Source organism: Equus caballus, chromosome 10 (genome assembly GCF_041296265.1).
Source record: "Equus caballus isolate H_3958 breed thoroughbred chromosome 10, TB-T2T, whole genome shotgun sequence".
In the NCBI taxonomy this organism is placed as follows: Eukaryota; Metazoa; Chordata; class Mammalia; order Perissodactyla; family Equidae; genus Equus; species Equus caballus.
In genome coordinates this window covers 6869649-6885082 of record NC_091693.1, presented here as the reverse complement: position 1 = coordinate 6885082, position 15434 = coordinate 6869649, and the positions used below count along the sequence as shown (strand labels likewise).

At 55.7% G+C, this 15434-nt stretch overlaps 2 protein-coding genes across 5 annotated transcripts; both read right to left on the bottom strand.

Moving 5' to 3' along the window:
* Window positions 1–969: 969 nt before the first annotated feature.
* On the bottom strand, window positions 970–4058 carry ETV2 (ETS variant transcription factor 2). Its single transcript, XM_070224080.1, has 7 exons — window positions 3643–4058; window positions 3318–3407; window positions 3104–3220; window positions 2773–2832; window positions 2041–2517; window positions 1398–1510; window positions 970–1189 (listed from the first exon to the last, which is right to left on the bottom strand). The coding sequence occupies exons 2-7, from the start codon at window positions 3385–3387 to the stop codon at window positions 989–991; spliced, it is 1038 nt and encodes a 345-aa protein (XP_070080181.1). The 5' UTR covers window positions 3388–3407; window positions 3643–4058; the 3' UTR covers window positions 970–988.
* A 2861-nt stretch (window positions 4059–6919) lies between these two features.
* RBM42 (RNA binding motif protein 42) lies at window positions 6920–15434 on the bottom strand. Of its 4 annotated transcripts, XM_070224076.1 has the most exons (11): window positions 15258–15350; window positions 14590–15163; window positions 14221–14356; window positions 12825–12909; window positions 12645–12719; window positions 11014–11079; window positions 10762–10937; window positions 9650–9982; window positions 9211–9328; window positions 7258–7452; window positions 6920–7165 (listed from the first exon to the last, which is right to left on the bottom strand). In XM_070224076.1, the coding sequence occupies exons 2-11, from the start codon at window positions 14715–14717 to the stop codon at window positions 7053–7055; spliced, it is 1425 nt and encodes a 474-aa protein (XP_070080177.1). In that variant the 5' UTR covers window positions 14718–15163; window positions 15258–15350; the 3' UTR covers window positions 6920–7052. The 4 variants fall into 4 exon arrangements, with proteins under 4 accessions (XP_070080177.1, XP_001492287.1, XP_070080178.1 ...); XM_001492237.5 differs by having other exon boundaries at window positions 14590–15434; XM_070224077.1 differs by lacking the exon at window positions 11014–11079 and having other exon boundaries at window positions 10762–10916.

Below are 15434 nucleotides of genomic sequence, written 5' to 3'. Positions count from 1 at the left end.
TTCAATGAGCTCTTCCTGAAGCCCAAATCTTTCCCCTGCTTAACCCCTCCATGGCTCCCCTGTGCCCTTGGAACAAAGTCCAGGCTCCTTACCATGGTGCACAGATCCTTCGTGACCTAATCCATGGTCCCTTTTCCCACCACACTGATATTTTAGTTTACTGAACAGTGCTGTCAGATCCATCTCCAGGCCTTTGCTCATGCTGTTTCTTCTGCCTGGAATATTCTTTGCCTACCTGACTTCTCACATCAGCTGTTTACTCCTCCAGGAAGCCTTCCCTGACTGCATCTGCCCGGGACTAGGCCAGGTCCTTTCTTTTGAGCCCCCTCAACTGCCCGGAGTTTCCCCATCCTAGCCCTGACCACTCCGGGCTGTCCTTGTCTAGTGATGGGTCTGTCTCCTCACTGGACCGTGAGCTTCTTGAGGGCAGGGTCCAGAGTTTTCTTGTCACTGCTGAATCCCCAGCATCGCCCACAGGAGGCCCACTCAGTAGCCTCTCTTTAGGGGTTCAGTGGTTCCCAGAATGGGGTAGGCTGTCCTGAGTTCTCTGTACTCCAGCTTGGAGTGGGGAAACAGAGTAAGTGGTTTTGGGGGGCAAGCACTAGGTCTAATTCTGTGATGGTCCCTATCACTGGGAGGGCACATAGGAAGCGCTTTTTGGAGCCTGCGTTCTCTCTTCAACGGGGTCACAGTAGGTAAACTCGCAAGTTAGTGATTGGGTGTGATTCCTTTACAAGCCCCAGCACAATGCAGGTACACAGTAGGCCCTACGGGGACTGAGTTTGATTCCTTTACATGCCCCATTACACAGTGAGCACACAGTAGGTCCCCTAAGGGTCTGGGTTTGTCTTGGTCACGAGGCATCCTGGGATCACACAGGCAGAGGGATGTGCGTGTGATGGTGCACACTTAGGATTCCTAACAGGTCTAGTCAGTATCAGTGGGAAGGATGCACACAGCATGCCAGACGAGGTTTGACGGGATGTTTTTATTGGGTCGCTGCTCCCTGTCCGGACCCAGGGCAGTCGAGATAAGCTAGGCCGGGCACGCGGCCCCCGAAGCGGTACGTGTACTTGCGCCCACCGCTCTTGCGCACGATGTCGCGGCGGTAGTAGTAGCGCAGGCCTCGGCTCAGCTTCTCGTAATTCATGCCCGGCTTCCTCTTGCGTTCGCCCCACAGCCGGGCCACCTAAGGCGGAGGCCAGGCTAAGTCCGAGAGGGAGGGAGGGCGGGGCTTGGCAGTGGAGGGGCGGGGCGGGGGACAGGGTTCAGGTTTGGTCTGGAGACCGGTTAGGTCCGGCCGATCCAGGTTGAGATGAGGGAGGGGCCGGGGACCCGGCCAGGTTGAACAAGAGGAGACTGGGGTCGAACTTGGCGGGTTTGGGAAGCTGCCCTACCTCTTTGGGGTCGCACAGCTGGAACTCGCGGCTGTTGCCCGTCCAGCGGATGCAGCTGCTGCGTGCCGCGTCTTGGAGCAGCTCCAGGAGGAACTGCCACAGCTGAATGGGACCTAGGGGGTGGAGGCAGATGAACACTCAGGCTTCCTGGCCCCAAACCATGTCGCTTCGATGATTCCGGGCTCCCTCACCTCGAAGGTCCAAGGATCCACGTCTTCCCAACTCAGGACCCAGGAGGCCGCATCCCCTTCTCCTCGGGGACTAACGAATCCAGATCCCTCCATATTAGGGACTCAGGAGTTGGCCTCGGGGCCCCAGGCATCCGGGGGCGCATCTCGGAGATTTAGGAGTTTGGCTGCCCCATCTCGGAGACACAGGCATCCAGACCCTCATCTCTTTCCTCTCATCTAATCCAGGGGCCTAGGTCCTCGTCCCTTGCTCCCTAGAAGACTACCCGAGTCTTAGTCCTCTCCTCACTCAGGACTCAGTTGCGAGGGCCACCGCCCCCTCCTCTCTGGAGAGATTAGGCATCTAAGCCCCGCCCCTCCCCGCCGGTTTCCCGGGTCCCGCCCCTGAGGCTCCCAGGCCCCGCCTCACTAGACTGCGGCCTCCCTCCCTCGGGACCGCCACGCGGACCTCTCACCTCGGTGGTTGGTTTTGGGGTAACGAGCTGAAGTTGCGCGGTCCGACTGCTGGCTGGGTTCGGAGGGAGCGGTGAGATCTGGACTCCGGTACCCCTTCGAGGCGGTGGTGCAGTCCGCGTGCAGCCCCAAGTCCCAGGAGGTGGGGTGGTCCGAGCCCGCAGGCCCGCCCCACGCAGTGGTGTAGTCGGCGCGCGGCTCCCCGCCGGGGCCCTGGCCCCAGTAGGCGGCGCCGTCGGGGCCCGTAGGACAGTCCCAGCTGGCCGAGTCGGCGGCCTGGGCGCGCCACCACAAGCCGGCCCCGCCGGCGGAGGTGGTGCAGGTCTGGCCTGCTGCCCCTTCCAAACCGGCGAAGGGGGCGGGGCCCAGGCCGGCAGGGACGGGGCCCAGGTCCTGGGGGACGCGGCTCCAAGGGTCCGAGCCGGTGCGCGCCAGCTCCGTCCAGTCTCCCGACCATGGAAGAGCCTGAGGGGCGTGCTCTGTGAGAAGGAACGGGCTCCAAGTGAGGGGAGCCCAGGTGTCCCGCTCCCCCGCCCCCTTGGGGGTTCTAGGAGTCTCAGCTCTCAGCTCTAGCGCCTGGGGCCCCGGGCTCCCGGATCTAGGCCATGCCACCTTGAGGACACAGGGGTCCCCCGTCCTAGCCCCGTTCCCCTTCGAAGACCGGGGAGTCTAAACCTCTAGCCACGGGGAGGACCCCAGTCCTCCTGTCCCCTCGCGTCTCCGCACGCACTCACCCGCCCCCCATGGGGCTTCCGGGTGCGGGAGTGCGGAGCCCCAGTCCAGCTGCGGGAGCCCTGCGAGAGACAAGAACGTAGCTCAGCTTAGGGAAGGGTGTGAGCGATGCTTATAGACGCCCCTCAACTGCTCACCTAGTAGTTTTTATTTGCCCGGGACTGAGAGTTATTACCCCCAGCCCCAACTCAGTCAGACCTAGGACTCAGGATCCCGGCCCCCTCCTCCTCCTCCTACCTCGGGAGTTCAAGCCTGCAGCCCGGTCCCCCATTCAACCCCCGGAGTCCAGGCACGCCCCCTGCCTCCCTCAGACCTAGGGACCCAGCCCCTCACCTTCTTCCCCAGCGCTCACGGGTCCCAGGGCACTGCCAGCTTTCCAGCGTGTGTCGGCTGTCAGCGTGGCCCCTTGGAGCGCCGGTTCAGGGAAATAGAAGCCGAGCTCAGCTCCTTCTGCAGGCAGTAAGGAAGTGAGGGTCGGGTCAGGGTCAGCGGAGGCCCCTACCTGAGCGCCCTCCCCACTCACATTGTCTCAGCCCCAGCGGCCTACCCAGCCCTGACAGCCTGTTCTCCGGGGGCACTTCCTGTGGTGGTGCTTCATCCCAGTTCCAAGAGTCCATGGATGCTCGTGGTGAACGTTCTGGGTTGGAAGGGCAAAGGGTGAACTGGTGACACTCAGGAGCCCTGAAGTCTGGGCCCCAGCCCTTGCTTCCCTCAGACCCAGGAGTCCAGGCTCCCTCCTTCCCCAGGACCCTGGAATCTCGGCCTCCAGTGTCCTTTTCTCTCAGACCAAGAGGAAGGAACCTCAGCCCTCTCCTCCCTCAGACCCAGGAGTCCAGGTCCCTAGACACCAAGTTCCCCAGTTCATGGCTCACCTCTGGCGGGTTCCTCTGTCCCCAGCCGGGGGTCTCAGCCCCATTTCATACTATGCACCCCCTCCCCCTGGGCAGGGGGAAATTTTCCGAGACGTCAGAGCTGGGGGTCGCGGCTGGGGTCGAGTTGCAGGGGCCGGGGCGGGGCCGAGCCGCGCCCCTATCCAGGGATGGCCGCCGCCTCTCGCCTCTGGGTAGCTGGGGCTGTCCTGCTGCGGGGGTGGCTTGGATTTGGGCAGGAGCTTGGGGAACAGCGGACTGGGCGAGAGCAGGGGTACAGAGGGGTGTTTACGGCATGATGCGGGCGGGGCTGGGGGCTGGGTGGACAGGTTCTCCGCCTTGGGGGCTTGATCCTGCGACACAGGGGGTGGTGAGGGAGGAGGGTCTGGGGTCAGCTGGGCTGCGCCAGGCTTATCTGCAACAGGAAGGGGGATTTCCGGCCAGACCCCCGGTCGGTCGACGTCACAACCCGCAGGGGGACTCGGGGGGATATGGTGGGGGGGGGGGGAGGCTGACCCGGGGTCCCCGACCTGGTCGCGTTCTCCTCCTTTGGCGGTTCGGGAAGCCGGGGAAGGGCTTTGAGGAGCACGTTCTGGGGCTGCTCCTGAGGAGTGTCCATTATAATAACAATAACACCAACAATATAAACAACAGTGATAATAATAGCTAACATTTACTGAGGGCTCACTGCATACCACCACCTGTGCCACGGGCCTTCATTTAATCCTCTTATGAGGTAGGTACTAGTCTTACTATGAAAGGGGAAATTGAGGTGGCTTCCTCCTGCTTCTCTTCATCTCCAGAGTCCATGCCCTTCCATGCTATAATAGTCTGGGACAAACGGGGAAATTTGAGTATGAACTGAATATGAGCTATAGAATTATTAATTTTCTTAGATGTGATAATGGTATCATATGAAAGATGCTCTATAAGGAAATGAACACTGAGATATTTAGGGGTGAAGTGTTATTATGTCTGTAACTTGCTTCAAATGATTCAGAACCGCCCCCCCCCATGTATACATACATCATATACATACATATATGCAATATTCGGGACATGCTTATACTAAAAAATTATTTGTTGTTTATCTGAAGTTCAAATTTAAGTGGCTATCTTGTTATTTCCTACATCTGACAACCCCAAACCCAGGTAGCTTGGCTTCAGAGCCTTGTACCCATCCTGCTATATTAATAAGTAAATATTTACCCTTAAAAATAACCCCTTTAATCTGGGCATTTTCCAGTATTCACCCAGCTTGATCATTAACCACTTGCCATTCTGGGGGTGGGAGGAATAGCGGTGTGGACACGGCTCTTCTGTCCATGTTACAGAAGGGAAACTGGGCCTCAAGAGGTCACACGCTTACTAGGTCACACGGCGGGTGTGTGGGGGATGCTGGGATTGAACCAAGCATTGGAGCCACGGAGCCCTGGGGCATCCCTAGTCCCTCCATCCCTCTAACCCAGGGGCCCAAAGCGAGTCCTGACCTGCTGTGCCCCAGCAGGCCTGGGGCCTCCTCTCTCTGAAGCCAGCCTCTGTCTTGTCTCTCTGTCTCTCCATCTCTCTCTGCCCTGGGTTGATGTCCCTGGCTGTGGGTCTCTTTGCACCAGACCTGACTCCAGTGATGTCACATCACGCAGTCCCTCCCCATGTCTCTCCCAGCTCTTTATCTGTCTGTCTCCATCTTTCTCTGGGTTTTCTCCCCATCTTCCTTCCCATTGTACTGTCTCTGATCCATAGTTCTCATCTCTCATCTGTCTACCTCCTTCCCCTTCTCTCCCTCTCTGCTTGCTGTATTTCCTCCATCTCTGTCCATCTGTCTCTCAACCCTGCCATTGAGCTTCCTCTTGATCCTCAGGACTTTAAGGCACACATTTAAAACCCTCCAATCTGGAATCCTTCTCTCTCCCATCTCCTCCTTTGCCTCCATGGTTGCAGTGAGTAGAAGGGAGTTAGGAGTAGGGAAGGCTAGTGATGGGGGGTGGGGTTTGAAGGTTCTGGGGCTGGGTGGTCCAGCTCAGGTGGTAGGGGCTGGAGGGCACTTCCTGCCAGGGAGGGAGGCCCTCACCCCTCTTTCCAGACTGGAAAATGTGACGTCAGAGTGGGGGCAGTAAGGGAGGAAGATGGGAACTTAGGAAATTTGACACCTCTCCTGGGTGACCAGCTTCCCAGAGAGGCCTTGGCATTGTTTCCCCCCTCCCCCTCTTACCCCTTCCCAATCCTGGGCTCTGATGGCTGTGCCTTCTCCCCTCCCCATGCAGGAACCATGCGATCTCCCTTTGCCTGGTCCCTGCCTGGGCCTCCTTCCAGCCCTCCAGCCAGAGCGTGGGAGTCTCAGGGCTCTTTCTAAGTGCAGATCTGTGATGCCAGTCCCCTCCTTGAACTTTGTCTCAGCTTCTCAGGGCTTGCAGCTGCCTTCAGGGTAAGTCAAAGCTCTCAGTCTGGCATTCAAGTCCTGCATGGACACTTCTTCAGACAGGCAGAGACAAGCTTGGAGGTGGGAAAAAGAGAATGGGGGAGACTCCCAGATGCAGAGAGAGAATAGAGACTCAGAGAGCTACAGTCACTCAGAAAGAGAGAAGAACCAGAGGGCACTCACAGAGACCCAGACGAAGAGACAGAGCAAGAGAAGTCGGCTGGGTTTTGGCAGAGTGAAGAAAGTGGAAAACATCTGAGAGAGCCAGAGGCTGAGAACTGCAGAGACTGGAAGAGAGAGTGAAATGGTCTCCGAAGTGGGTGGTTCCTTCAGGAAGCCCTCCCTGACTCCCAGGTCAGCACACAGCCTCCCCATCCCAAGCCTGACCACTCTGGGCTGTCACTGTCTGGCAGCAGACCTATCTTCTGCCACTCAAACCTGAGCTCTGAGGGAACAGGGCCCAGGACTAATGCAGTCGCCACTGTGTCCCCAGCACTGTCCAGGCCCTTGGTGAGAGTTTCCTGAATGGATGAAAGCCTAGAAGGCTGTGAGCCCAGAGGAGCAGGGCCCAGAAGACCCCCTACCCTGGTGCTGAGAAAAAAGCTGGAGTCAGGCAGCCACAGGGCTGAGCCCTGGCTTGGCTTCAGCCCTGCCATAAACCTCCACTTCCTCCTCTGTGGAATGAGTTGCACTCAGTGTGCACTTAGGAGGTTTGACAAGATGCAGTGGGCACCCAAGTAGGGACTGAAAAATACCCATGTGCATGTTTGTCTGGGTGAACTTTCAAGGCTCCCCACTATTCCCAGGTGGGGACATGCCAAACCCTACTCCCCATGGAGTGCTTCCAAGCCCAGCCAGGGATGGAAATGAACGTAAATTTATTGAAACTGGTTTTGGGGAGGATGAGTGGGTGGATAGTTAAGGGTTTTCCAAAGAGAAGTGTGGGGAGGAGCCAGCGCCCGGCCGGATGGGAGCGGGTGCCTGGCCACAGACCCTATCTCAGGCCCAGTTTCTTCTTCTCCTTCTGCTTCTTGCGCACCACATCCAGGTTCCGGTCCTTCCACATGCTCTTGCGCAGCTTGATGGGGCGTGAGCCCACATACTTCCCTGTGGGAATGCAGGGTTCAAGGTCAGGCTTGGGGTCAGGCTTAGGCCAGAGGCCTGCCATACCCAACGTCCCTAGGGGAGGCCTCACCCACCATTCATCTCACGCATGGCGCGCACATAGTCGCTGGGATCCTTAAAGCTGACGAAGCCATAGCCCTTGGTCTTGCCCGTGCGCTTGTCGCGGATCACCTTAGCCTTAAGGAAGGATGGGAAGCGGCTGAAGGCGCGTGCCAAGATGTCATCGTTCACCTCATTGCCCAGATCCCCACAGAAGATCCGGAAGTCATCTGGGGTTGGGAGAGAGGAGGTCAGAGGATGCAGATGCCTGGCGCAGTGTTTACTTTATTGAAATACCCTCCCTTCTCTGGAGGCATGCCCCAAGCCCTTCTCCCTCTGTATCCCTGGCAGTCTCTGCCCGGGGCCTTCTGAGGAATAACAGCCAACACCTGTATGAATTTACCCCATGCTAGGCTTTCTGCTGGGCACTCATGAGGTTTTCACACATCTGGCACTTTTACACCAAGGCACAGAGAGGCCAAGTCACCTGCCCAAAGTGTCTCAACCAGGACGTGGCAAAGCTGGGGCAAGAACTCAGGCATCTGGCTTCAGAGTCCTCACTTTTAACCAACTGCACTGCCCTCCCCTACCCCAGGGCCCTCTCACCCATTCCTATAATGAAGCCCCCAACTCTGTGCCAGCCCTGGCCTCTCCTCTGAGCCACCAGCATCCCTTGGCCTACTGGACACCTCCCATGGACATCCCCTGGGCCTCTGACACCCACCGGCTCCCACAGTGGCACCTTGGTACCAGAGACTTCATCTTTCCTCAGCTCTGCTTCCTCTGCAAAGCCCAATCTAATTCCCCCTTGAGTCCCTGAAATGGGAACACACTGCCTGACTCTTCTCCAAGGCTGACCTCAGCTGCCATTCCTGGGCTCATCCCCTGGGCCAGGCCTGAGCTTTGACTGAACATGCTCAAGCCCAGAGGAACCCTTCCCCGACGAGGCGCATATTATTATTATCCCCTTGCTGGAGATGAGGGAAATGAGGCTTGAAGGGCTAAGTGACTTGCCCAAGGTCACAGAACTAGGGTCCACAGCCTGCTATGGCCAAGTGTGGGCCGACACTGCCATGGCCCTGGCCTGGGGAGGGTGGGCAGTCCCTGGAGAAGAGGCAGAAGTCAAGGACTGGGATGGGAGGTTGGTCCATTTTCTTGACTACCACTGTGGTTGCCCCCTGGTTTCTGTGGTGAATAAGGATACTCTTTGAGAACAAGTCAGGCCACCCCAGGAGGAAACAGTCTGACAAACTCAGAGGGTGGGAGCTTCTACAAAACAACTGGTCTGGACACTTCAAAAAAATATTATACACAAGACAAAGCAGTGGGAGAGAGACCACCCTCATTAAAAGATAATCTAGTGACACAAAACTGCATGCATCCTGGTTCAGGGGAAAAAAATAGCTATAATAGTTTGGGGACAACTAAGGAAATATGAATATAAACAGACTATGAGCTACCATAGAACCATTGTTCATTTTTTTTAGATGTGTTCACGGTATTATGAGATGAAAGAGAGTATCACTTTTCCTAGGAGATGAAGACTGAGGTATTTAGGAGTGAAGTGATAACTTCATTTATAACTTACTTCAAATGAATGAGCAAAACCCAAAAAACCATACCAATACCCAGAGGGATGAAGTGAACAGAGCAAAATGTTGGCTTCTGCATGGAGGTGGTAGATATAGGGCTGTTCACTGGGCAAGGCAGTGTGCAAGTTTTCATAAAAAGTTGGGAGAGAAAACAATGCCCTTTCACCTTCAGCAAGCCAGGCCCCTCATGAATAAAAGAGGCCAGAAGGTCCCAGGTGCCAATCCCTTCTGTCAGGTCTGTTCGGTGGCCAGGGGAGGGCCTGCCCCTCAGAGCCACAGTCTAGCCCTCCATGAGGCGGGCTGACAAGAGCGCCTGCCCTAGAGAGAGGTGTGGAGATGCCTGGGTCACCTTCCCTTGGCTGAGCCATGCATGACCTTGCACTTCAGCCCCCTTACCTGCATCCCACTCCAGCAGGCTAGGGTCCTCCCAGCTGCTCCCAGCTGCTGTGCGAATGCAGCGTTTCAATTTCTCTGGCTTTCCTTTCTTCTTGTCCTCACCCAGGGGCTCTGGGACCTGCAGAGGAAAGGGGAGAGGGTGCAAAGGGCTTGGTGTCGGAGTCTTCTGGACTCACCTGCCCCCTTCGCGCTCTCCTACCTTCCTTTGCCCCACCCACCCCCCCAGCCACCTCCATAGTTAAAGGACTGGATGTGCTTCTGGGTGTGGCATATGTGTTTGCCTACCTCTCCCTCATGTCCTCCCAGCCCCTCCAATTTCTTGCATCCCTCCTACCTCCATGGATAGAAGACCACATGTGTTTCTGTGTGTGGAAGCCCATGGGCTCCTGTCTGCCCAGCTAGCCCTTTCTGTCCCCCCACTGCTATGCTCCCTGCTTACCTCAAGAGCCATGAGGCCAGGGGGCGGCTCAGGCCGTGGGGGCCGGGGCCGTGGACGCAGGGACAGGAGCTCAGGAATACGCAGTGGGGGCAGTAGGCCTCGCACAACTTCCAGGGGAAGGGGCAGGGGCTCAGGCTCCGGCAAAGGCATGGCTAGTGCCAGTGGGAGGCTGGGCCCAATGACTGCAGGGCCAGCTGGGGCACCTCCTGCCCCCACAGCCACTGCTGCGCTAGCCTCTTCCAGCCCAGCTGCCGCCGCCACCACTGCCTCTTCCTTCTCTTTCAGGCCTAACCCCAGGCCTAGGCCCAGCTCTCGGGGTGTTGCAGGCTCTTCCTGTGGGCAAGGGAAGGGTACGGGGGCAGGGGGTCAGATCACAGCCTCAGACCTTAGTCCCATCCCCATCCTGTACAACAAAGCAAGGGCCTGGGCGCCAGAGAGCAAGCAAGAGATGCCTAGACAGAGAAAGGAGGCTCTAGTTAGAGACAGACACAGGGACAGAGAAAGGCAGAGAGACAGACAGACACATATACACAGAGACACACACAGGGACAGAGAAAGACAGGCAGAGAGGCAGACATACATACAGAGGCAGACATACACACGGAGACAGACACAGGGACAGAGAAAGACAGGCAGACACATACATATGGAGACAGACACAGGGACAGAGAAAGACAGGAATAGAGATGGACACAGTCAGACAGACACACACACATAAACAGGGACAGAGAAAGACAGGCAGAGACAGAAACACAGAGACAGAGAAAGACAGGCAGAGAGACAGGCAGACAGACACACACACAGACACAGGGACAGAGAAAGCCATGAAGATAGAAAAACAGAGAAGGACAATCAAAGAAAAAAGAGAGATAAGGAGATAGAAATCCACTCATAGCTTTGTCTTTCTCTATACTTTCCTCCCAGAAAGAAAGAAAACCAGAAAGATTCAGCCACAGAGAGAAGTAAGGAAAGAGAGAGACAAAGTTAGAGAGTGAGAGGGCAGAGACAGGAAAAGCCGGGAGAAAGGCAGTCTTAGACACAGCCCATCAGGCCAGGATGGAGGGTCTCCCACCCACGCTACTTCTGACCATTGGCTCCCTGTCCACACTCACCAGGGGAGGCCTCAGAGCAGCCATGGAGCCCAGGGGGGGGCCTGGGGCCCGAGCCATTGGTGGCAGCATCATAGGTGGTCCAGGTGGCCCAGGCAGAGGGGGGCCCACGAGGGCCTGGTGAGGGGGCCGCAGGGCCATAGGGCGGGGACCACCTGCTGCAGAAGAAAGAGCAGAATCTGTCAGGGTGTTAGTGGGGGAGTTGGAAGGCTGGGGGGGAGTTATGTGGCAGGGATGATGACCCTGGCCCCTCACCTGCTCTCTGTAGCACGTGGGGGACGAAGGCTGGACGCAGGATAGGGGCCCTCTGAGGGGCCACAGCTGTGGGAGAGAGAGATGGGGGTGTGTGTGTCATGGGGGACCAGGGCACTTGGGGCAAGATGTGTGTGTGGGTACTCTCAGCATCCAAGAAATCGTGGAGAAGAGTTGGGGGAGCCTTCTGGCTGAAGTAAGGGTCTTTTCATGTGTTCATTTAGCAAAAATTTACGAATGAGGATCTCCTCTGGGTCTGGCCCTGTCCTGGGCAAGGCTAGGGACAGACCAAAAGACTCAGCATCTCAGGGAGCTCTGGTCCAGAGCAGAGAGAGTGACACAGAGAGTCCAAAGAGAGTGACAGCTTGGAATGATCAGGGGCAGGATGGAGGAAAGCCCAGGCAGAGTGATCGGGGCTAGGAAGGGGAAGCCAGGGAGTGCTGGGAGCCCAGAGGAGCCCTCTGACCCAGCCAAGAAGATTAGAGAAGGCTTCCTGGAGAAAGAGGCTTCCTCGAGAAAAGGACCTGTGAGAATGAGACCCAAAGGATCATGAAGAATTGGTCAGGCAAAGGGTGAGTGGCAATATTACTGACAAAGATCATTTATAAACAAAATCTTTTCCCTTTTCAGTTTAGGATGGTCGTAATAGAGGAAGTGGGGAGTTGGAGAGCATCATGGGAGGATGGTAAAGAGGTCAGCAGGCATCCAAGCATAGTCTTGGTGGCTGAACCGAAGGTGTCCCCTCAAGGGCACCAGGAGCCCAGAAGGGCTGGAAGCTGGGCAGGGTGACTAGGTCAGATTTGCATTTTGATCAAAACCATACTCAAGGGTAAGAGATGTTAAGATTTCTCAGATAACAGATAAAAAAGTGTAAGAGGATTTAAGTAACACACTTAACAAGTTTGATCCAATAGAGATTATACCGCAGCTTTGCAGAACACATATTCTTTCCATACACACAAGGAAGTTATGTCACAAAAACTGTGTATAGAAGCCACTTGAACAACAAAAAGCAAAATGACCTGTGGAGAGGATAGATTTTAGCTAGTTTGATTTTGGTTTGGTTGCCAGGTTTTGGAAGATTATAGTTGGGTGACAGTGAGCAGGGGCGAAAAGGGCCCGCAATAAGAGCATTGCTGGCACACCCCAGCAATGTCGCGGGCGCGTGGGGAGGATGTGGGATCTCTCTCTGCAAGGGGCCAGGCAAGGAGCCTGGCGCTTGTTTGATGGTTTGAGCATCCTATCAACAGAGAGCACAGAGTACTGCTTACTATGTGGCAGATACCAAGACTTCAGCCCCTCATGGAGCTTATGTTTTAGACAAAGCAAAGGATGATAACCATAATAAATAAATAAACTGCACAGCTTGTTATAAGGGATTAAGTGTTACAGAGAAACACAGCAAAGGGTAGGGATTAGGAGGAACAGGAAGGAGGTTGGCCTGCAATGACCAAGTTAAGCCTTACTAAGGCTAAACTGAAGAAGTACATGATGAGCTTTGTGCTTTAGGAAGATAAGATCAGTGTGGGGATGAAATGCAGAGAGTGAGGTACAGCAACGATTTAGGCAAGAGGCTGAAGTAGTCGAGACCAGAGTGCTTGGTTAGATGTGGGGGTCCCTGGCCCCAGACTTACCTGCTCGCCGCAGGAACATGGCTTCTCGAGCCTCTGGACTGTCCAGGTGACTCCGATCACCAGGGCCAAAGCCAACTGTTGGGAGGGGAGAGATGAGGATGGTGGGAGGAGAGTCCTGGGCATCCCTTTTTACCACCCGCCTCATCCCCTGCCTCCCTCACCCTGCCACTCCTTACTTACCTGGACCCACAAAAGGAGGGCCACCCACCATGGGAGGAACCACTGTGGCTGCAGCAGCTGCCCGGGCCTCCAGAGTCTGTTGGACCTGTTGGGGAGGAGGGTGGGTGAGGGGCCTGACTTAGTACCCCCACGCTGCCCTGGCTGGCTCATCCTGGGAGGCCAAGAGTTTTCATTCTTTGCACTCTGTGGGGATGGCTAGCTGTCAACCTTTAGGTCTCAGCTAAAATGTCACTTTTCAGGGACGCTTTTGGGATCATACTAGCTAAAGCTGTCCTTTGTCCCTCTCAGTAGCAACTTCTCTCATCATCCTGCTTTATCTCCCCCAAAACACTTAGCACTACCTGAAATTATGTCCAGCCTGTCCTCTCCACTTCCCATGCCACCACCCTGGTCCTAGCCACCATTATTTCTTGCCTAGTTTATTATGGTAGCCTCTTCTTTAGTCTCCTTGGTTCTGCCCTTGCCCCCTAAAGTCTGCTCTCCAAACAGAGCCAGAGTGACTCTGTTAACATCTAAGTTGGATCATATCACTCCTCTGCTCAAAATCCTTCAAAAGCTTCCCATCTCAGAGCAAAAACTAAGATCCTTGTGGTGGCCCACAAGGCCCTACCAGATCTGGTCTCTATCACTTCTCTGTCCTCACCTCCTCCCACTCCCTGCCTTGCTCACTCCACTCCAGGCATGCTGTTCTCCCTGCTGTTCCTTCAACATGTCAGGGATGCACCTGTCTGTGGTCCTTGTACTGGCAGTTCTCTCTCCTGGGAATGGGCTTCCCCTAGGTAGCTGCACGGTTCCATCATGTCCTTTATATCTGCTTAAATGTCATCTCCTCAGAAAGGACTTTCCCTTTCAGAAAGGACTGATAAACCTCTGCCTTTCTTACTCTACTTTGACCTGTCTCTCCCTAGTAAAATGTAAACTCCAGAAAGATAGTGATTCTTTTTCTCTGTTTTGTTCTCTGCTATATGCCTAATGCCTGGAATAGTCCCTGGTGCACAGAAGGCGTGCAATAATTATTTGTTGATAGAATGAACAAGTTTCATTTACTTGTTTTCTTTTTAGTAGTCTCTTCCTCCACTAATCATATATAGCTAACTATTGAACACTTTAACGTGACTGAGACTGAGGAACTATTTAACTTAAATATAACTTTTAAACAGACACAGAACATTTCCATCGTTGCACAAAGTTCTACTGGACAACATGCTCTAGAATATAAGCTCCGCAGGGGCAGAAACATAGTTTATCAGTCATTATTGTGTCCTCAGTGCCTGGCACATAAAATATTTGTCATGCTAATTAATCAAGCCAACATGTCAACAGCTCTCTGTATACAAACACTTCCTGTGTTCCAGATACTGTGCTCTCTGACTTACATGCCTTAGCTCGGCCGTACCTGCTGGTATGTGTTAGTCGCGATAATTGGGCGGATCACAGGAGCTGCCGGGACCTGCATCGCTTCTACCGTGGGGACCGTGGGCACCGCAGTCGGGATTCCGGTTACTGGAGCCCCCAGAACTTCCTGCTCAAACCTGGGGGAGCAGGAAGGACACCACAGCTCAGGACCTTGCACCAATCCTGGAACGCTAGGTACATCGCGACAGCACCTTCACCCCCGCCAACTTTCACTCCCGCCCCCACAGTCCCGAAGGTCCCATTCCCCCATGATAGAGCCATATGTCGGGCCTATCGAGGCCTGGAGGCTCCAGGGCTCGGCAGCTGTAGCTCTAGGACGGCTTTTATCACTCCCTGTCGCGGGCCTTACAGGGCCATCTCCGCCTCCATCTCCTTCAAGCGTTCCTCGCCGCTCTTGCCCGGGATGCCGGCGCCAGGGCCCGGGACCACAGGCCCTCCTGCACCCGGGAGTCCCGGGGCTGGCCCCGCCCCAGCCATCGCTGCTGCCGTCGCTGTCGCCGCTACTACCGCCTGGGCTCAGCAGCCTCCGCCGGTTCCGCTGTCTACTCTCGGGCTTCGTCAGGGTGGGCGCCTGCGGATGACGTATCAGCGAAAGCGACCGGCATCGGAGAACGACATCCTACGCCAACGCGGGGGCGTGCCGCTTTTGGAGAGCGGGCCAATGAGAATGTGATCGCGCCCGGAGGGCCCGCCCCAAGGAGGAATATAGGCCAACAGAATGCCGGAAAAACGCACCAGCGGAAGAACCTGGCTTTAGGAGAGTGCAGCCAAGCGAGACGGCCACGCCTTCATGGAGGAACCTGGGCTAATGAGAGCGCTGTAAAGTCTGTTGGCCCGGTCCCTAAAGTGGAAACTAGACCTTTGAGAGCTTAGGAAAGTTCGGAGTTTGTTGCCGTGCCCCCGCGAGGCCCGTTCCGGGAGTTCTGAAACACACGGAAGTCCCCATCAGCCCAGGGCTGGGCGAGATGGAGACAACTTGGGGCCGAGGGCTCCCCCGTGGGGTAGATGGACGGCTACCTGACTGTAAGTCCCAGAAAGACCGGGTACATGGTCTGGGAAGCTCAGAGGAGGCGCCTGATCCAGGCTTCCTGGAGGAGGTGATATCTGAAAACTTGCTGGATGAAAATAGGGAGAGAGATTCTGGCTAGGAGGAATAGTTCATGCAATGGCCGAGAGGCAGTCAAATACGTCAAC